Source organism: Pollicipes pollicipes, unplaced genomic scaffold, assembly GCF_011947565.3.
Source record: "Pollicipes pollicipes isolate AB1234 unplaced genomic scaffold, Ppol_2.1 Scaffold_5724;HRSCAF=6776_pilon_pilon_pilon, whole genome shotgun sequence".
In the NCBI taxonomy this organism is placed as follows: domain Eukaryota; kingdom Metazoa; phylum Arthropoda; class Thecostraca; order Pollicipedomorpha; family Pollicipedidae; genus Pollicipes; species Pollicipes pollicipes.
In genome coordinates this window covers 16,475,454-16,496,544 of record NW_023596746.1, presented here as the reverse complement: position 1 = coordinate 16,496,544, position 21,091 = coordinate 16,475,454, and the positions used below count along the sequence as shown (strand labels likewise).

At 57.0% G+C, this 21,091-nt stretch overlaps 3 protein-coding genes and 1 long non-coding RNA gene across 4 annotated transcripts; all 4 read right to left on the bottom strand.

Moving 5' to 3' along the window:
• Window positions 1-1,811: 1,811 nt before the first annotated feature.
• LOC119103996 (uncharacterized) lies at window positions 1,812-2,958 on the bottom strand. Its single transcript, XR_005094852.1, has 4 exons — window positions 2,797-2,958; window positions 2,481-2,525; window positions 2,080-2,121; window positions 1,812-1,891 (listed from the first exon to the last, which is right to left on the bottom strand). It is a non-coding gene; the product is annotated as an uncharacterized LOC119103996 (long non-coding RNA).
• Window positions 2,959-3,105: 147 nt separating this feature from the next.
• Window positions 3,106-7,700, bottom strand: LOC119102730 (protein PRRC2C). The gene is made up of 6 exons (XM_037226188.1): window positions 7,530-7,700; window positions 4,721-7,077; window positions 4,238-4,487; window positions 3,889-4,065; window positions 3,171-3,448; window positions 3,106-3,109 (listed from the first exon to the last, which is right to left on the bottom strand). Exons 2-6 carry the CDS (start codon window positions 6,691-6,693, stop codon window positions 3,106-3,108), a joined length of 2,682 nt encoding a protein of 893 aa, XP_037082083.1. The 5' UTR covers window positions 6,694-7,077; window positions 7,530-7,700.
• Window positions 7,701-7,836: 136 nt separating this feature from the next.
• On the bottom strand, window positions 7,837-10,815 carry LOC119102729 (protein RDM16-like). Its single transcript, XM_037226187.1, has 4 exons — window positions 10,724-10,815; window positions 10,203-10,296; window positions 7,921-9,030; window positions 7,837-7,872 (listed from the first exon to the last, which is right to left on the bottom strand). The coding sequence occupies exons 1-4, from the start codon at window positions 10,813-10,815 to the stop codon at window positions 7,837-7,839; spliced, it is 1,332 nt and encodes a 443-aa protein (XP_037082082.1).
• A 749-nt stretch (window positions 10,816-11,564) lies between these two features.
• Window positions 11,565-21,091, bottom strand: LOC119102728 (protein PRRC2A-like). The gene is made up of 5 exons (XM_037226186.1): window positions 21,022-21,091; window positions 13,675-13,816; window positions 13,266-13,372; window positions 12,411-12,849; window positions 11,565-11,612 (listed from the first exon to the last, which is right to left on the bottom strand). The coding sequence occupies exons 2-5, from the start codon at window positions 13,759-13,761 to the stop codon at window positions 11,565-11,567; spliced, it is 681 nt and encodes a 226-aa protein (XP_037082081.1). The 5' UTR covers window positions 13,762-13,816; window positions 21,022-21,091.

Sequence of the window (21,091 nt, the reverse complement as noted above, 5' to 3'; positions counted from 1 at the left end):
CAGGCCGCATTCTATCACCCACAGCTCCGTCAGCTGTGGCAGCGTGTCAAGGCCACGCAGTGACGTCAGTTCCGCTTGTCCCACGATCGTCAGCTTGGTCAGGTGCGGGTAACGTGCAGACAGCGTGATAAAGTGAGGAACCTCGCCGAAGAAATACTCGAGACATTTGCCAAAAGGCATCGTGTCGTGTGTTAGTCTGCCCTGTTTCTCGGACTGCCGACCACGGCGCTCAAAACCCTTTAGAGTAATGCGAACGAACCCGCGAGACAGATGGAAAATTCAGCACGAATGTTTCGTGGAACTAGGTGATGCCGAGGACGTCCGGGTATTGTGGGTGCCTTCAATCTCTTCCGCCGACAAAAAGTCCCACGAGGTTATATAAGGTTATAGAAACTCATGTGACCTTAATCTAGCTCCAATCGGTAAACATCTTTCCGTTTGTGTGGAAAACCACGCGCCGTCTCGAAGCCGGGCACTTCCCACCAGCTTGCTTCGCTTTGCAGGGACTGCCTTCTGTGTGGAGGCATGCTTGGACATGGTTCCTTACTCTGACGTGCCCGGAGTAGCGCAGGATGTCCTTGACGCCCAGTGTCCAGCAAAGGGCCGTCCACCCTTTGAACAAACATGCCAATGTGTTGGTAACTGTTGCACTCCGCTAGATCGGGCATTCCGTCGAACGAAAATGGAACAGAATGGGAGAAGATGAGCATTGAGATGGTCGTTTCTCGATGGGCGATGCGCACCACAACTTACGTAATTCGCGCATGTATAGGCGAATTGTTCAGATGGTCCGTGACAAACGAATTGGTGCGTAGACTCCACGTCCATTTAATCAAAACACAAAATATTTCAGTTTATTGAAATAATAGGAAATAAGATTTGAGCTTGAACTACAAGGTGGAATAACTCGTTAAGCCCTCTCATGAATGACACATAACACCCATGATCCAGTGGCAGCTCTCCAGACTAAATAATAGCAGCCTGCAAATGCTATAGAACGGCTCCTCACAGTCAACACAATTTATTACCACTTCCCCGAAAGAAAGAGCACCACCTGCTGTTCCTGACGGCCGCGCCATGGCCAGGTCGGCCTGCGTTACGGCCATCGGGGGCGGGGGGGGGGGGGGGGGGGCAGTCGCCCCTGGCCCTCTATCCGGCCGTTCGCCACGCGCGCGCCGGGCGCTCCCCCTCGCTATGCGCCTTCACATGCTGAGGAGGCTAAAACCGGACGAAACACACGGGGAGAACGGAAACAGGCCGCTCCTGTGCACACAAACGGAAACAGATCGCTACTGTGTACACAAACGGAAACAGACCGCTCCAGTGTACACAAATGCACGCACGGACGAGCTCCGCGCGTGAAATGCCCGGTCGTCGGCCGGCTCTGCGCACACTCGGGAGTATTATCCGCTTCGGCCGGTGCCGGAGAGCAGGGGAGGGGCAGGGCCGCAGCCCGCCACCCCCCATCCGACCGTCTCTGACTCCCGGCTGGCGCCGCACGACTTGGCGGCGCGCGCGGGAAGGCGTCGGCCCCACCGACGCTCTCTCCCTCGGATCCGCAGTCAGCGCGTCCTAGAGCCGCAGGGCGGCAGCAGCTGCAGGCCGCGGCGCTACTCGACAGCGCCGGCCGCGTCGGCCGCCGCCGCCGCCTCGGTCGGGGCCAGCTCGGCGGCGGGCGCAGTCGGGGTCGGGGTCGGGGTCGCGGCCGGGGCAGGGGCCGGGGCCGGGGTCGGGCTGGCAGTGCCGGCCGCCGACGGCTCGCCGGCGCCCGACTCCTGGCTGACGACAGGGGACGCCGCCGCCGGCCGGCTCACCGAAGTCGGGGCTGGCGGATCAGGTGCGGCGGCCGCCTCCGCCGCAGTGTCGCCCAACGTCTCCAGCGGCTTGCCGACTGAAACAGCAGCCCGCTCTAGAGTACCGGACAACGTTGGAATGTGAACCAAACAACAACAGAAATTCAGTGTGCAGAAAGAATGCAACATGAACAAAATACGTATTGCACCAGGAAAAGCCCAGGATACCCATGACACGACGGTGCGAGATGGCAACGCATGCAAAGTAAGCCCAAAATAAACTTACCGTCAGTATTAGAAGAGTCTGTCCCAAATGCATTGGATCGCGCTGAAATGGAACGTCACCACATTAGGCGACCATGACAACCGTAAACATAATTCGGGGCGCAGCGACTATTCAGATAGTCGTGTATCAATCAGTTCAAGCGTATCATACCTTTGCACCACCCGTCGAGACGAATCAACAAACTACGAAACATGCTTTGACGTCTTATGGCAAACGCGCGTTTCTTGTGAGGCGGTAACGACTGAGGTGCAAAGGTGCCGTCCTTCCGAACACAGCGATACTTGCAAACGGCCAACCGCGGAACTGTGAGGGACGCTTGCCGCAAAGAATGCTACGGAAGGCTCCGATAGTTCGTCCTTGCGACAGAACCCAACTTGGATATAAACAGCGCTATCGGTTACCTTCAGTATGTGTCGTGTCCGGTGCACTGAACACGTTCGATCTCGCTGCAACAAAGGAAAGCACCAGTCAAATGTGAACACCCGACATGTACTTGCAAACTTATAGGCGGTGACCCCCGTTCAGGGCGGATCACCTACATACGATTTCTGCCAAAGCACGTCCCCTAAGGAGCCAAGACAGGATAGCATGCCTACAATCAAGTCACAAACGGCGTGACTGGGATTTTACCACCTGGTTCCGCGCAGATCAACCATGCAAATGAACCGACTGTTGACCGTCTGTACCCACTAAGCTCATCCCGTCGCGCAGGAGTACCTTGCTGACTGGCGGAGTTCTCGCCGCGGAAGAAGCTCTGCGCCGACTGCAGGGCCGCCTCTCGCAGCTTGGCCTGCTCAGCCGAGCTCGGGTTGGGACGCTGCGACCCGGCGCCGTGGCGTGGCGACTTGCTGCCACCGCCGCCGCCCCCTCCTCCGCTGCTGCTGCTACTGCTGCCACCGCCGCCGCCACCGCCGCCGGGCGGGCCGGCCGACGGCCGCTGGATGGGGTTTTGGTAGCGCGGCGCGGCCGGCATGCCGGCGACAGTAGGGCCGCCGGGCGCGCCACCTACGCCGCGGAACTGCGACATCATCTGGGAGCGGACGGCCAGGGCAGCGGCGGCCGCCGTGGCAGCCGCCGGCGGCGGCGGATACTGAACCACAGCGCCCGGTGGACCGGCCGGCTTCGGCGACAGCGGGTGCAGACCGGGGCCCTGCGCGCGCGAGCCAGCCATCAGCGAGCTGTTCAGTCCACTTGTCATCAGGTTGCGGACGTTCTCCGTCTTCCAGGCAGTGTTTTGCAGACCAGCCGCGGCGCGCAGCTGCTGCATGCCCAGGCTCATGTTCTGTGTCGACTGGCCGAGGCTGTTGAAGCCGCCCTGCAGGCCGAACGACTGCACCTGGCCGGCCGGCTGCTGCACGGAGCCAGTGCCCTGAGCGAGCGGTCCAGTGATCGGTTAACACCGGTGTCCATTAATACGGACCGGTGTCGGCACTTGCGCATTGATGGCAGCAAAAAGAAGCACGCGGCGACAACACAATCGACTATAATGAACCAACTGCTACAAGTCTCTGTCCTGTTAATAACAGCAAAACAGTCGTGAATTTATTGTGAGCACAAAACTGCGGACAATAACAACGAATACCCAATACCAAACTGGACATCGAAGCAAAAAACACAAGAACCCATTTTAAAGCGTGCAATGAAAAGCTCTCCCACAAAAAGGCAAACGTCGAAGAGAACACTGCTGCACTTAGCCCTTACAACTCAGCGAACTTATCCACATACTCAAGAGCCCGTGCAAACAGCAGCCCAAACTGACGTCGCCTGGACAGACGGAGGTAAACGTCCTCGAGACGGGTGGCCGCATACCTGGAAGTAGGCCGAGGTCTGCGTGCCGCTGTAGAAGCTGCTGGTGGGCGTGACCGGCTGCTGGCGGGGCAGCAGCTGCGAGCCCAGCATGTGTGGACTCAGGCCCTGGCTCAGCAGCGTCGGGTCATACTGGACAAACTGCAGCGACTGCTGGTGGTAGGGCGCGCTGGGCTTGGCCTGGCCAGGCGCGGCCGACGGCGCCTGCTGCGGCGAGCCCGACGGCTTGACGCCGGCCGACATCAGCGAGGTCGAGCTGCTGATAAGCAGCGGGTTCTGGCCGGCCGAGTGGTGAGCCGTCTGGCCGTAAGGATTGGTCTGCGGCAGCCGGTACTGCGACAGCAGGTCAGGCCGTCGGCCCGTGGTTAGGAGGCGGCGTCTGCATCAGCAGCGACTGCTGGCTGTACGAGTTGTTGCCCACGCCATACGCGAACTGCGAATACTGCGACGGCTGGCGCTGGCCCATCAGCGGGGCCGCCGTCTCCAGCTGGAAAGGCTGGTACAGGCCGGGCGTCTGCGACTGCAGCTGGCTGGCTCGAGCCGAACAGCACACCGGCCGGAGGCGACGGGATGGCCGAGATGCCGCCCAGCGGCGCCGCCGGCTGGAACACGCCGCCGGCGGGCAGGCCGCCCGCCGGCGCCACCACGCCGCCGGCCGCGCTGCACATGCCGAGCCCGGCGGCGGCCGGCGGCGCCGGCGAGAACACCGATGCCGCACTGTGCAGCTGCTGCGGCTTCACCTTGCACACGTTCGTCGACGCGGCGGAAACGTCGGCGGGGGCCGCCTTGGCCGCGCCCGACGGGAAGGCCAGCGAGGCGCCCGGCTTGTCAGGACCAGTCGGCCACGGCCGGCGCCTCCTTGTCGGCGGTAGGGTCAGCGCCAGCGCTGGCGGCGACGGCGGCGGCAGCGCCGCCACCGCCGCCGCCACTGCTCACCAGGTCCTCGGCGTGGTGGTCGGCCAGCACCGGCACGGCCGGCGTGTCCCACACCTTCTTCACCGAGGCTATTTTCATGTTGAGGTCAGCCGTGCCGGGCGACATGGCGGCGGCGGCGTGCGACGCCGGCTGCGTCACCATCGCCTTCTCGGCCAGCAGTGGTAAGTCTGAATCGAAGGTGAACTCCAGCTTCATCTCGCGCGTGTCATCGTTTTTGAACATGAGCGGCAGCTCGATGGGGCCAGGCTTGGAGCGCTTCTCCGCCTCCATTTGCTTGCCGGCGTCAGCGCGGTGCGTGGCAGCCAGCTTGGGCGCGCTACCGCTGTTCTTGAAGTTAGTGTTCTCGAAGATCATTGTCTTGGTCGGCACGCTGGCACCGTCGAAGCTGGCGGCGTCGAGGCCGGACTTGCGGTCGGAAGCGAAGCCCGCCACGGCCGACACGTCGCCAGCGTCGAACAGTTGGCTGGGCGCGGCCGGGTCCACACTGCTGAGGTGGGCCGAGCCCGGGCCGCCGCGCAGCGTCGCCGTGATCGGCTTGTCCCAGGCGTTGACGGCCGGCACCGGCGCCGGGATCGACCCCTTGATGCCGAATAGGCCGACCGACGAGTCGGCGTCAGCCTCGGGCAGCGCATTAACCAGGCTGGTGGCAGCTGGCAGCGGCTCGGCCGACTGCTTCTGCAGCCGGCTATTCTCGCGCTGCTTGGCCAGGCGCGGCGGCAGCTTGCTCTGTCGGGAGCGTTCATACTGCTTGCCGCGCGCTACTCCCACCTCTCGCTCTGCGGCACGCCGCGCCGCACGCTCTTCGCGTTTCTGCGCCTTAAGTTGCTCTTCCAGCAGGGCCTTCTGCCGCTCCTTGGCCGTCTTTTTGCTGAGCACTTCCTGGAAGCCCTCCGCCTCCTGGAACTGGTCCTCAGAAACCTCAGGGTGGTCGTCCACGATCACCACACTGCCCGAGTTCAGATCGTAGTTCTCGAAGCCGTTCTTGTTCTTCTCTGTGGCCTTCTCGGCCCCTGCCGCCTTCTTGCTGGACACGTCGCTCAGTGCTTGCTGCGCCCCGGCCGCATCGCTCAGCTTGATCTCGTCCACGCGTCCCACTGTCGTTCCGGCGACGTCGGCCACCTTGCCCGGCTTGTCGCCGGCGGCCAGCGGGGCGCTCGAGCCGCCGCGGCGGCCCGTCTCCCCGCCGCCACGCCGCTCCCGCCGCTGCTGTTCGGCCGGCCGCTGCCCGGAGAAGGTCTTGCGGCCGCCGCCGCTGCCACCGCCGCCACGGTTCTCCTTGTTAGTGGCGGTGCGGCTGGCGCGTCGGCCATCCGGGTTGCTACTCTCTGAAGCGGTCTCCCACTCACCGTCCTCGTTCGTCTGCTCCGAGGTCTGTTTGGCATAAGTCGGCCGGCCGGCGCCTGGCTCGGCCACAGACTGCTCGTTGGAAGCTGTGGACGGTGCAGCGCCGCCCACGCGTCCGCCGCCGCCGCGCGCACCACGGCCACGGTAGGCGCCGCGGCCGCGGCCCGCTCCGCCCTCCTGCTCGTCGCGATGCCGCTGGAACCGCGGGGGCACTTGGTCGTAACGGTTGGACCACTTGACCGCCTTGCCGTCGCCGTTCTGCTCGTCAGCGGGCGGGTACGTGCGCTGCGAGCGGTACTCGCGCCGGCCACGGCCGCCCTCTCGGTACCGGCCACCCTCGTAACCACCGCGACCGCCTTCATAGCCTCCGCGGCCACGGCGGGACGGCTCGCCGCGCGGCACATACCCACCGCGGCCGGCCGGCGCGCGCTCCTCCGTCTCATCCCGCGGCGGCCGCTTGTCCCGGCTGGTGGCGGGCGCAGGCGGTGCCGCCTCCTCGGCCGTCGCCACCCTCTCCCGGTCAGCCATGCCGTTCTCCCCGGCCGGAGGCCTCCGTGGCTCCTCCGCCGCACTGGCCTCGTCCTTCTCCGGTTTGGTGGCAGCGGCGTCGTCGTTTTCGGGCTTGGCCTCGTCCGTTGGTCTCTTAGTGTCAGCCGTGGCCGTCGCCGACGTCGCGGGCGCAGACGCGCTCTTAGCAGCCTCGCCGCCGTCGCGAGCGGGCTCACCACGCGGCCCGCGCCGCTCACCGTCACGCGTCGCCTTCTGGTCGCGGCCCTTGCCCGGCTCGCCACCGTCCTGGCGGCGGGGCCGGCCCTCCTTATCGGCGCGCTCCTGACGACGGTCGGGCCGGTCGCGCCGCTCGTAGCGCTCATATTTGTCGTAGCGCTCCGTCTTCTCGCTGTTCCGGTCATCCTGGCGAATCGACAGGCACAGTCAGCATTCGGAAATAACGCGCCGCATCAGCACAGTCGTTCCATACAAGCAACAAGAACCAGAAAACTGACACACTGAGAAGAAATTTGGAAAATGACATTCATTTCGGTACAAGTTAAAATGAGCCTAATTGAATGTTCTGCAAACAATACGATGGTGTCCTACATCTATCGATCAATTCACCTTTAGCAAGTGCACCAGCGTAAAGGCATCAGTATGACGACTGCATACTTTGACACAAAAATTATTGGACAAAATATTCTGAGACAGGATTTTGCACCCTTACTTCAAGGGCAACCAACGCTTGCTGTTCGAAATGGTAATAATACGCTCGAAGAATCACAGTACATTTGTCCCAAACTTGGTAAGATTAAACACCACCGAGCAGTAACGAGCCATCGAGCGCGACATCGTTCAGCAGCGGGACTCACACGTCTTTGTCTCCTCTCCTTCTTCTCATACTCGTAGCCGGTCTGGGACTGGCCGGCGTACCGGTCACCTTCCCAGGCACCGCGACCCCCTCCGCGGCCGCCCCTGCCGGTGTAGCGGCCGCCGCGGCCGCGGTCCCTGTACACGGCCAGGCCACGCCGGCCGCCCTCGCCGCCGCCTTCATGGCGCGGACCGCGGCCCTCGCCGCCGCCTTCGTGGCGCGGGCCACGGCCCTCGCCGCCGCCTTCGTGGCGTGGCGCACGGCCCTCGCCGCCGCCTTCGTGGCGCGCGCCGCGGCCGGCACCGCGCTCACGTCGCTCGGCAGGCCGTTCCGGGGGCGCTACCCTCTGCCGCCGCCGCCGCCGCAGGGGGAGCCGCAGCTGGAGCTGGAGCCGGAGCCAGAGCCGAAGCTGTTAGCTCAGGGGCGGGAACGGTGGTGGCGGTGGTTGCTGCTGGAGCCGCCGGAGTCGAAGTTGAATCCTGGCTTGGCATTGACGCCGGAGTGGGCGCCCTGGGGACCGGCGAGCCCTCCTTGACAGCGTCGCCGGCTGGCGCGATCGTGGTCGTGGTCGTGATCGCAGTTGCAGTCGCAGTCGCGGTTGCGGTCGCCGCTGCCGCCGCCGCAGACGGGGCCTGAGTCGGGACACTCGACGCGGCAGACTCGGCGCCCGCACTAGGTGGAGACAGGCGAGACTCTTCGCGCGCTGCCCAGGCGTTCTTGACGGGCAAAGCTGGCCGGTCGTCGCCGTCGGCAGCCTCCTCGGGCGCCTTGACGGCCAGCGTCAGCGGCAGCTTCACGGGCGCCTGTTTGAGCGCCGTCATGCCGGCGCTCGGGTTCCGTTCGCGCTCTGCTGCCTCCAGCTTCTCCCGGGTGAGTGGCGTCGGCCCGTGATGGCGATGCTCCCGCCGCTCGTGGTTGTCGCGCCGCTCGTGACTGCTGCGTCGATCCCCATGGGTATCCCGTCGATCCCCATGGGTATCTCGTCGATCCCCATGGGCATCCCGTCGATCTCCATGGGTATCCCGTCGATCTCCATGGGCATCTCGTCGATCTCCATGGGCATCCCGCCTATCTCCGTGGGTGTCACGTCTATCCGTGCTGTTACGTCTGTCCCCGTGTGAGTCGAGTTTCTCATAGACGTCTCGTTTCTCGTGTGGGACGCGTTTCTCGTGCGCGTCGCGCCTGTCACCGTGAGCGTCGGTCCGCTCGCCGTCCTGGTCGCGCTGCTTGCCGTGGCGCCAGCTCTTCTCGGCGTCGCCGCCGCGCCGCTCGGACCGCTCCCAGCGCCAGTCGCTGGCCGTTGCCTCGGCCACCGGCTCCGTCTTTTCGGCCGGCTTCGCAGCGGGCTCCTTTTGCTGCGACTGCACCTCGCTCTCCAGCTGGTCGGCCCAAGAAGCGCCGTAGTCGTACTCCTCGGCCGCATAGTCGAAAGAATCGGTCTTCTTCGGCTCTTCGGCCTTGCCGCGCTCCGCGCGCTCCTCAAAGGGGTCCCTCTGGACAGCCTGAAGAGAGGATACAATTACACAGAGCTAAACACACAATCGAGAGACAGCGCAAGCAACCGTCAGATTATTAGCTTTTACAGCTAAAATAAGAGGACAGAAGTGCGATTCCAACATACCAAAATATTTTACAGGTTTCCAGTTACAGGGAAGGACAAGTGATGCAGACTGCAGTCCGTCCAATTCGCGGCGGTGAAATATTTATTCAAACAGGGTTGGTTGCGGTTAGCCGGTTTCGCGCACCGTTGGCCAGCCAACCAGCAACAGGTCGCTCGCCCGCCAGCCGACTTCGTGTTGAACTTTGGGTGCGAAGTGTAGAATATACACCCAGAATCGTATCAATTGATATGTACGCCATAATTTCTACAACAAAGCAGATTTCCCCAAAGTAAATTAAAACTACGGTCTTATGAATTATCTCGGTAAATTTTCCAAGGCCTACGAAAATTCCCTCATGGTCTTGTCATACGGTGCAATAGCCACAGTCCTCCTTGGGCGGCATCTCGCTATATTGTAAAATTACTAATCCTCGGAAAATGACCAGTGGGAGCGATACCAAATGCATCTTTCCGTTAGAAACCAGTTGCTCTTTCCTATCCTTTTGCTGTGCTAAAAACACCATGTTAAGGCTTTTCCCCGTGGTACTGAACGATTTCCAGCCCGACGTGTGGTGGTTTACATGTGCACGCAAGTACAGTCATATGAACACGAAAAAACGTATGCGATTGCAAAAACTGCGACATTTACTTTCATTCAAGCAAATAAGCACCTGTGAACTTCTGTTATCAAACTCAATCGTGGAATGAGCGAATTTGTGCAATCAAGATTTACTATTTGAATGCGTACGCGTCCATTTGTCCAGCCTTCCAACCTCCCCACGCCGGCTAGCCGCTTCCTTCGACTGGGTGATCGCTCGGCAACTGGGCGAAAACATGCCATGGCTGAAGCCTAAATTCGAAGCGATAAAGACGTCAGGTCAGGACGCCATCGACCTGAAGTTTTTTTCGCAGTTCAGCCGGGAGCAGCCGTGCCGCTATCTGCGTGCCTGCCTCCGCCGGACGCCCAATGGCCGTACTCGGCCCCTGCCTGCCGTGCCTTGCCCCCGGCCAGGCGCCCACTGACCGTGTTCGGCCCCGCCTGCCGTGTCTGCCTCCGGCCAGGCGCCCACTGACCGTGTTCGGCCCCTGCCTGCCGTATTCTGCCTCCGGCCAGGCGCCCACTGACCGTGTTCGGGCCCCTGCCTGTCGGCCTCTGTCGAGCTGTTGCCTGCGCCGGCCGCGGTAGTCGTCTGTGGCGGCCGCGGCGGCCGTGTCGCCGTCCCGGTGGCGCGGCTCGTGCGGCCCGTCATCCCGCGACTCGTAGTAGTCGGCCGGCGGCCGCGGCGGCCGACGCTCGGCGTCGCGGCTCGGCGGCCGCTCCTCGTAGCCCGGCCCAACGGCCGTCGGCTCCGTATCCGCCGCCGCCGCCGCCGCCGCCGCGGTAGCCGCCTGCGGCTGGCGGGGAGGCGCCGCCCGACTGCTGGCGCTTGAAGCGCGGCGGGCAGACCAAGACTGGAACTGGCGCGAGAACTGCGGCGGCACGTCCTCCTTAGCGGCCGGCGGGCGCCGCTCGCCGTCACCGCCGACGCGGCCGGCGCGCTCCTCGTCGGCCGGCAGCGGCGCCTCGTCGCGGCTGCCCGATCGCACCAGCTGACTCTCCGCTCGTAGCGCGCCTCCTCCTGCTGGCGGCGCTGGCGGGCACGCTCCACTGCCACGAGTCACCTCCTCCGACTGGCGCCGCTTCCATGTCTCCCTCGTCCTCGCCACGGCCCGGCGGACGCATGCCCGGCATGTAGCCCGGCATTCCGCCGCGCATGCGCATGTGTGGCGGCATGAAGCCTGCGGGAGCGTGACCGCCGGGTCATTCGCGCAACACACGCCATCGCCACCAGAAATCCAGCAACTCAATCGTGAAATCAGTCTGATTCCAACCACCCAACCATGCATTTCCACAAAGCTGCACGTGATGCACGAAAGTTACTATCATGGCCTGTATGGTAACCACAATATGACTGCTAATATGACAATATCAAATGTCAATAATACAATCTGGCAGTAAAAATGCCCGCGACGCGCAGGAAACCCGCGACTAGAAGACTGATTTGCTGTCAACTGCACCACCTCAGTCACCCTCGCGACCCTTGCATCCCTTGCCGAGCGTATCCAGTCCGCGTCGCAGCCCAGGCCCGATCCCAGCCCTTTGCCGGCCGGTGTGACGGCGTCGGGTTAGTCGGCTGGCCGATCTCACCTGGATGCGGCGGCGGTCGGTAGTCGAACGGCAGCGGACCGCCAGGACCGCGGCCAGCCCAGTGCGGCGGGGCGGGCCCGCGCGGCGGCGGACCGCCCCGGCCCGGCTCGGCGCGCAACTCGTCAGACGGCAAGCCGGTCCCGGCCGCGTGACGCGCCGCCACCCACCCCGGCCGCGACGCTCGTCATCCGGCTCGCTCTCGTCATCCGAGAAGGTCAGCTTCTTACTGAGAACGGCGGCGGCGGCTCTCAGAGGCCGGCGGCCAACAGCGACAACCGCATCACAGGGAAAAGCCGCTAGAGCACCACACTATATCACACCACGGCTGAAGTATGCAGTACCAACGAAACGAGTCATTCCTTTGTCCGATAGTGTAATGATTCACGGGAGCCTAAGAGCCTTAACAGCCACCTGACCGATTCACCCACAGTAAAACACAAAGCCACAACACGGGTGTCCAAACACCCCCGCCTGCCTCGCCCCACCACGGCCGACTCCAAGAATAGTGTGCAGACACATCGCCGATTCTGCCCATGAACACCGCTCACGCAGGTCTCGCACCCGCCGGCCCGCACTCACTTGTAGTCGACCTCGCCGTGTGCCGGCCCAGCCGTCGTCGCGCTTTGTTGGCGATCTCCGTCGAACTCTTCAGGTCCTCGGCTTTGATGATGGGCCGATGGTCCAGCCGGCGGGCGGTCGCGCGGCTCGCGGTACATGGGGCGCGCGCGGCCCCATCGGGGCCTGGGTAGTTGGGAGGGTAGCCGCCCGTCATCGGGGAAGCAACGGGTCGCGGCGGCATCATGTACGGCGGCATCACAGCCGCGGTAGGGTGGCGGCATGGGCCCCCGCCGGGACCCATCATGGGCGGGCCCATGGGTCGCATGGGCGGGGCCGCCGTGCCCAGCTGCGCAGGGTGGGTGTAGCGGGGCCGAGGCCGAGCTGGCCGAACCGATGCTCCACCCGGCCAGACGCGACACTGGCGCCGGCCGACTCCGGCCGCCGGCCGCCGCCCATGCGCTCCAGCTGCCCTCGGTGTGTGGGCCGCAGGCTGGGGCCGGGCCCGAACGGCCCGTCGGCCGCCGCAGCCGGCCAGCCGTCGGGCCCGAGCTCGGCTTCCTTCTGCGCAGCCCCATCGCCGCCGGCGTCGCCCGCCGCAGCGACGGAAACTCCTGCTGGAAGTACGGCGACTGGTGCGCCAAGTAGGAGGGCGCGGGCCCGGCGTCTGGCGGCCCGGAGGTCACGCTGCTCCAGGACTTTTCGGAGGAGGGCGGTGCGACGACACGAGCCGCCGCGACGGCGGCCGCGGCGGGCGGCTGTGGCGGCACAGCGGGCGGCGCGCCCGCCGCCGCCACAACCGTCGGCGGCGGCACAGCTGCAGCTGGCGCCGGCGTCGCCGCCGAGGCGCTCGGTGCGCTCGGCTTGGCTGGCGGCTCCGAGCCCGAACCGGGCTGATCCTTCGAAGAGCCCCATCCTTGACCTCCAGCTGGTACGAGGTTGATATTCGGGTCGTTTCCGCAGTTCTCCGATTTCAGGCTGCAAAACAAAACTTTATTTCAGTACCCCCAAACCGAAGACTTTCATAAAGACGAAAAACACCTAACATACGAAATTATCCAGCCACCCTTGCGAACAACAAAAACCTCCAACACAACAGCAACTCCCCCCAAAATTTCAGCAAATGTTAGCACTAATTCAGATTCACTACTTAAGCAAATCTTACCAAATCATTTCATACTCACGACAGCCATTGTTGTTTATTTGAGTTTTAGGACAACGCAACTGCTTGGTTATACGACGCCCAATTCTAGCATGATTCTCATCACAAATTCCAGCCCCCAAACCGACCCGAGCAATCCACGTCACGTAAGGTCACTACTAAGGGCAAGGCGGTGCCGCCATCGCCCAGCCGACCACCCTCCGACGGCGAGAGTCACCGCCTCGGCTCTCACCTAGGCAGGTTAGGAGGAGGCGGGATCCGGCGCGTCGACACAACTTTACCCAAACTCTGGTAGCCATGCTTGGTGATAGGGTTCCGCTGCTGGATCTCCGTCTTGCCCTGTAATGCCGTGACCGCAAGGCGCCGTGAGTGGGTATCGACAGAGCGTCGGGTGCGTTGGCAGCGTATATAACCTGTCATACCAGATCAAAGCTGCAGGACTGGTCACATGACTTACAATCTGCAACGGCGGTTTCGCTCAAGTAGAAACTGAGGCCAGCGAACTTAATCAAATCTTATATTGACACACTCTGGTATGACTTCGTGTGTTTTGGGCATTATACTTAATGATGATTATTATTTGGGATTTGGGGCGCACTGACTACGTTGGTCATATGGCGCCCATGGGGCATTATACTTACCTTAAAAAGATCGTTGATTTTAAACGCCGAGTATTTTGACTTGGAGTTCTTGTCCCCCTTGCCTTGGTTCACTGACACACCTGACATTATGCCCAGCGGCTCTCATTTAGCTTCTGCTTTCCTCAATGGAACGCCCCAGTGCCTGCAAAGAGCATACGACGTCAGTGGCAGGCTGGGGTTGAGCAGGAGCCGCCCGCGGCACCACGTGTGAACTCATCGGGCGTCAGCTGGAAGACGCTTGTCGGCACGCGACGGGGCTGGGCACCGACACCGGCAGTGAATGCACCCACGGACCGGCGGGGATTCCTCAGCTCGGCGGCTATACGGGTGACACGAGAGGTGAATGTTTACATTTTACACCTGCTCTTGTACGCACGCGCTTCGGTCAATTCCATGTAAGATATGCAATATCTGCTGTGTTGAAAATTTAATCTTCACATAGTTTTGGCTCGGTTTCACACAGGACATTGCCGGGCTGAGAAAGATACCGTCAATTTCATAAGTTGTGGTCGCGCGCCTTTCCGTGTAAATTACGTTCTTTTTTGGTAAAGGTTGCTGACCGTTTGTTTGTCAACTAGTTGGTACCCAAGCCAAATCGCCTGTCAAGCCTGTTTCGGCGTAAATCTGGTGTTTTATGAGTCACTTCCGTTCTTGGCTCTTGTGATCGTGATGTGTTAGTGTGTTCACGCATTTGTCCAGTGATTTGATGCACGGCCGAGCCAACAGCTTTTGGTAACGTGGCCTGACGAGGAACGGAAGATATTCCAGAGCCTTGTAAATTGTAAGATTGCAAGTTGCCAGCATCGCATCCGACCAACGCTGGCGCTGACATTTCCCAACAGTACAACCAATTGTCCATGATGATACCATTACCGGAGCGAACAGTCAGACATCATGCCCACACCGACTACCGCTGATTAGGGGATGGCACCCCACCGCCGTCGTCGGGGACTAGTCTCTGCTGAAGCGGTGCGCCTGTCGCCCACAATCAGCGCCGTTGCCGGGGGCCACCTTGGCCGCGGACGGTGCGGCGCCGGCCGACCGAAGCCGGCCCGCTCACAACGCCCAGAGAAGCTGCCAGAACTCTGGATAAACACGCACGGCGCCCGCAGACTCGGCTGGCTTACCTAGCGCAACACTGGCGCTCCACGGCGACCCGACGCCCGACCATACCCAATCACGTCGATGCGCCAATCCATGTGTAGACACAGGCACAGACAGCGCGCACGCGCGGTGTCGAGTGAAAATTGATCGAAACAACACGTACTAATGCATACACAAGTAACAATAAATATTTCCAGATGTTTGAGCCTACATGTTCATTCTTTACTATGCATCGATAAAGATCAATACTAAAACGATGGTGAAGATATCCTGGCAAACGAGCAATGAGTAGAAGGCAGTCCAACCCCAACAACCTTGCAGCAATAAAGCTTAAAACCCGTTTCCTCCACCTGTCTTTTACCCGAAGCCACCTGATCCTGCCTTAAACTTTTCCCGGTTTTCACCATCATGCTGCACCGAAGTCGCGCGGAGCGGAAAGTCAGTAGAGCGTGGATAACCCAAAAACAATAGCTGGAAGACAATGTCACACTTCCTCTGCCCATTCACCCCAGGTAGTTGCCCAAGCCCCCTGTCAGTCATTTCTGCATACACAGCTTGAAAATTTGTAACGGTTCCACACCACCAAGGAGAACACGTCTCAGCAAACGGAGCGAGCACAAGAACTTCGTCCCATCACGAAAAACGTACCTGAGAGTACATTTGAGGGCTTAACGCGACGAGTCACAAAGCCTATGACAAATACTGTCTGCGCACCGTCGATAAAGAGCCCGTCTCCACGCGCTGGGCAGATCTCGGGCCGAGCCGTGGACGGCGCGGGGCCGTCCCGGGCGAGAACGCTGCCGGCGGCGGCCGACGACGACGGACAGTTGCGCTTGGTCGGGCCGGCTCACACGAGAACCATATCGGCCCCGACCGCAGGCGGCGCCCGGCCGGCGGTGGCCGCAGCCGTGGGCCAGGGCGGCCGCGCCCGACACACCGCCGTCAGGGAGCGGCTGCAGTCGGCAGTCCGCTTTCGCCACGCGCCAGGCCACCGAACCGCCCAGAGCCGACGCGAACGGCTCAGGTACAGTCGCCTGGCCGCCGACACCTCATACTTCTGATTATCAGGTCGTCACAAACCTGCTATCGCAGCGGCATGGCATGAGACTACCCGAGGCGGCCGTGACCCACGACCGGCTCAACGGACGGCAGGAGCCTTCTGTTTACCCGAGCTCCAGAAGTGGTGGGACGGCGCTAACCGCCCTTCGATTACTCAGTAATACAGCAATAAGGGAAAACAGCGAACCCTCTGGCAAAGATGTGAACAAGTTCAATCGGCGAGCGTTCAGACCAGCTTGGCCAGCGACCTCGAAAATGAGATCCTGCCAAAGACCCAGAGCGTTAGACTACACTCCCCAGCAAGATCAACGATCTCGGCGGAGTCCACATTGAAGACTTATCAATGGTGGCACAGCCGTCAGCTGCTCAGCGTCATATTTCTATACAAATGATCAAGCGCACACTTACACCATAAATTGAACTGACCTGAAAGCCCTCTAATTCTACGTTTTTTCTGTAGTTCCGGTGACACCAAGAAAAGTGAACAAATTCTGCCCGACTAGGGAGGTTCACATTGTAATGCAAGACGCGTCGCCGCCATGGTGGCCGGCTTTCGATCCGGCAATAGTCGACAAAAACCTACCGTAGCGGTTAGGACAGGACCGTGACGCGATACAGACGGTCTTTGAAGAAAAAGGCGAATGGAAAGCAGCCATTTGAACTCGATGCAGCGCCTGTCCCGGTTTTATATCATTGTCTGACAACTTAATGTCTATTGTTATCATTTATGCCAAGACCTTTAGTACCACAGGGATGTGACTAGACAAAAGTGGGCAATTGTCTGCATCAAGGAGAAATGAGGACAATGCTTAAAAATGCAAGGAAACATATGTCATACACAAACACACACAAACACAACATATACATAGATAAACACACACATATATACATATATATATATATATATATGATTTAAGGATGGCATACATATCTAGCAATGACTGATGCCTTAGATAACAATTTTTTTGTTGGAAATCACATCCCCCATGATCAGAAAAATTCGAGAATGGTATCTATCTCACTTTGTAGCATTGGCCCAAAATTATTATTGGTCCTGGAAACTTCATCAAAGCTAGCCACAATTAAACAAACAAGAATTATGATGGATTTGTGGTCAGATCTTATCAAAGTTACATGTTGAAATGTATGTTGTGCAAAACAAGTCCATTGGTTATATGACGTGTTTGCCATCGTGCCCAGTGCTAGTGACTGCCTTGTATAATGACGAGCGCTGGATGGTCTTTGTCCTGTACAATCGTTCACCTCACTGGCATGTTTGAATGCTAGAGGCTGCCCATCCGATAGCTACATGCTCCGCACATACACCTGCTGTTGATTGAAAAGCTTCAAGAACTTTTAGTGCTGCGTTTTGGGTGACCTTAGCCTTAGCTTAGCAGTATGGTGGATTTCCCCATCAATTCACATCAAGTTGAAGTTTCAAGACCAGCTTTGGCGCACCATCCTGTACATTGACTGTCATTTGCCTCCTTATTGTAGTCAAAGCATGGGCAATGCACAGGTTTGATCAGCGCGTGCAGTTGTCGATGGGTTCGTTGACTGCAGTAACCATTCTCATTGCCTTATTTCTTGGTAGTTACTGGGTTTGAAGGGCACATCAAGTACAATGGTCATTTGTGCTGATGAGGGATCCCTGGACATGTTGTTTATCAGAAAGTTAGACATTCTCTGAATTTATATAAGACATATTGTAGTTGCTGTTGACAAGAATGTCTCTGATATGTTCACCTCCTAATGTATGAGTGGTCACATCTCAGCATGTTCCAGTGTTGTATGTATGCATGGCCAGATCACACTTTCTTGACATGCTTGGGCACTCACCAATAAACTTGTCTGTTTTACAGCTTTGGAAAACCAACACCCAAATTTTAAAAAAAATATGCAGACATACCTTTCATAACCCAAAACTGGCTATCAAAAGCCTGAATGTAGCAGGTAGACTGAATGCAATGTAGTATCCTAACAAGTCATCAATTTTTCAAGAAAACATGTGTTTGATGATCTTTGTATGGCTGACATATGCATAGCAAGACATATACACACTTTGCATAGCAAGACATATACACTGAAAAAATGGACAGCCCTACACATGAATACATGCCATCAAAGCAATTTCAACAGCATTGTACATGGCCCATAGGCACCACCTTCCCAATTGCATTGAGATCAGTGGGCACCTGAGTGATGGCTGATTACTCTTGCTTGCATCCACTAAGGAGGGCTACAGTTAAATGACACACTGTTATGCAGATTTATACTACAAAAGCTTTCAGTATGGGTGCACACAAAATGCCAACCACATTTGGCATGTTCATGCCACATCACAAGTCCATGATTGACACAGAATGTAAACATGAACATGCTACTACTACCTACCTCTATACCAAACAACTACTACTACTAACCAACTAACTACCAACCACTGTGTTAAAATTTGACCACATCAAACTCTGAGCATATATCCAGATTTGCATTAAAGATACACAGTTCTGATGCCACAAAGGAAGTATCACCATAAGGTTCATGGGGTTGCCAGGGGGTCACCACTCAGTGGGTCATTAGGGAAAGCCTGTATGGTGCACAACAAATCTCTTGCTTTTGTTAGCATGGAAACAAAACTGTCTATATGCTGCTGATTTATCAAAATCTTCATTGGCATACCAAGTGGATAGCAGCTTGATTGCCCTTAGGCAAACCAAAAAGAAAATCAGGTTACAGAAAATCATGCCTGAGGTGACAAGACCATAACATTCTGTTTCTAGAAAAAGCTGTTGATACCTCAGATGAAAATTATGTAACTTCAGTACACAGAAACAGTAAAACCCGCAGCTGCTTCCCAGTGAATACTGACAGCAACATTCAGCTCATAATTCATTGCATCAGCTAAGCAAACCCAAAAAGCAAAACTAAAGGTGCAGGGAGCTGTTTACATCCAGGGAGACCCAACAAGCAACTGAAAGACATGCAGCAGACTGTAGCAACGGGATGGGCAGTCACTGGCGCCTATACGTAAGGTGGACAATTGGATCAGATAAAAACCATCCCTGTAAAGACCACAGATACAGGCCATCCAAGTAAAGACTATCTTGGCATTCATCCTCATACAAAGCACCCACAAATTCTGTGTGGGTAACATGTGTTTCCAATAGATATTTCTCAAAAACAAATTATCCATTTTCAGCAACACACATGTAGGCATGAAACTCTGATCTCAAAATACCCACACTTTGATCTGACACCACCATAAACATTTTGGGTGTTGTTAATAAGCATAAATGTGCAGTTGTGGTCTGAAAATACATCCGACCATGACAGAAATGACATTTTCCTCAATATCTAATATCTGCCTTTCTGAACAAGAATGATCTGCATCAAAAATGCCTACAAAGCATGTTATGTAAGATATAGATAGGAGTAGGCAGTTCAGACTAAGTTCTTGGATACTGTCCGTAGCTAAGATTTGTGTTTAGTAGTTGGTTAACCCTATTCTGGCCTTGCAATCAAGTAAGTCATCAGAAATCTACATAACAAATTAGAAGTGCAACAAAAAATTGTTAAAGAAAGCACCATTCCCAAGATGGTAATAAAATATTACTTTTCATTGCACTGTTTCCAAAAGCTTTATGTGCAGTTCTTATGACAAAGACATTATAGTTAGGACATCTTGCATCCATGATGATGAACACCAACACTTTCTTGTCACTGCCCATGCAACCTGACAATGATCAACTGCAGCTTTCCATACAAGACTTTATAATGTTTCCATGCCAATGAAAACTGATCCTTTACCTTACAATTAGTCAAAAGAGGTCTCAGATAGACACCACATTAACATATACCTAATACACTTCTAAAGGAAAACCATGATAAAAGAAATGGAATACATAATAACAGGAAACCAAAGCAACTGTTGCCTGCACAATTTGGGTCACAGCTAACAGAAAGAGAAAAACTGTGCCCAATAATTTGTGAATAGATGCAAAACTGATTTATAGAAGCCTCGGTAGCTTCTGAATGGATATATTCGACCTTGTGCTGGTTCTATGCACTAGCTTCCTTTTCACAAACCAAAGCAATTGTATCTTGCATAATTTGGGTCACAGCTAATAGAAAAGGAAAAATCATGCCCAGGACTTCTGGAATAGTGGCAAAACTGATCACAAAACAGGTCAAAATCTTGAGAACTCTTGCTAGCTTCTGAAAATATATGTTTTGCTTGGTAATGGCCCTATGCACTAGCTTTCGTTTCACATGACATTGAATATGCCAATGGGGACCTTCCTGCCTTGAAGACATGCAAGGTGTGCCTGCATGCCTTTTTATATGCCTTCATCTTTAACCAGGTTGGAAAATAAACCAAGAACCTTGGGCTCATATATCTTAATTCCTAATCTTCTTTTAATACTCATTCAGCCAAGGCAGGGAAGTCCTAATCAAAAAACATATGTCCAAAGACCATCTACACAAGCTCATCATGTGCACTTTAAATTATCTAGCCTGGTTAGGGAAAACAGCCTGACCCCACCTAAAAGTCACATATAAAAATTGCACTTTGCTCTAAACAGCTTATTCAACTGGGGAAATAGTTAAACCAACTGTTCTTTTATTCTATCATCACCATAAGAAGTTTGTCATTCACATTAAAAAAATCAAAGAAAATGCCTGACAGTTCTTTCTAACAAGTACCATACAAAGACACACCTCAGTTGGTAGTCACAGCTGAGCATGGTGCAAAAAGATGATCCACCCCAACCTAAACTCAAACTGTCTGATCCTTCCCAAGCACTGGCTATTGTAGCTGACAATACTCAATGTTTGCAGTGCTGAACATCATTCCAGATAATTTCCAGGCAGCCATGTACACACTGGAGCTCTCAGAGGGCAGGTAAGTGCTGAGAAGCCGGGGCGTCATTGCTACGCCGTAATGTTCGACGACGGCGTAGGATGCATTTCAAGCAATTTGCACACATAACATCTACAAAACAGAATCATTCGGACTACCCCAATCCAAGTCGATCAATATGAACTAATTCAGCTCAACCGAGGCTCATTTCGGCATCAAGCTGCAATTTGACGGCATGCCGAGGCGACTTCCAAAGGGTTATTGATCCCACCCGGTCGTCGACTCCCCCAAGCGCGGAAGGACCCGAAAGTTTTCCAACTTACCGGGTGCTGTTCCAGTTGCAAATGACAAAGAAAAGGAGAATATCCTTTTTTCGGCTCCCAGTTCCCACCC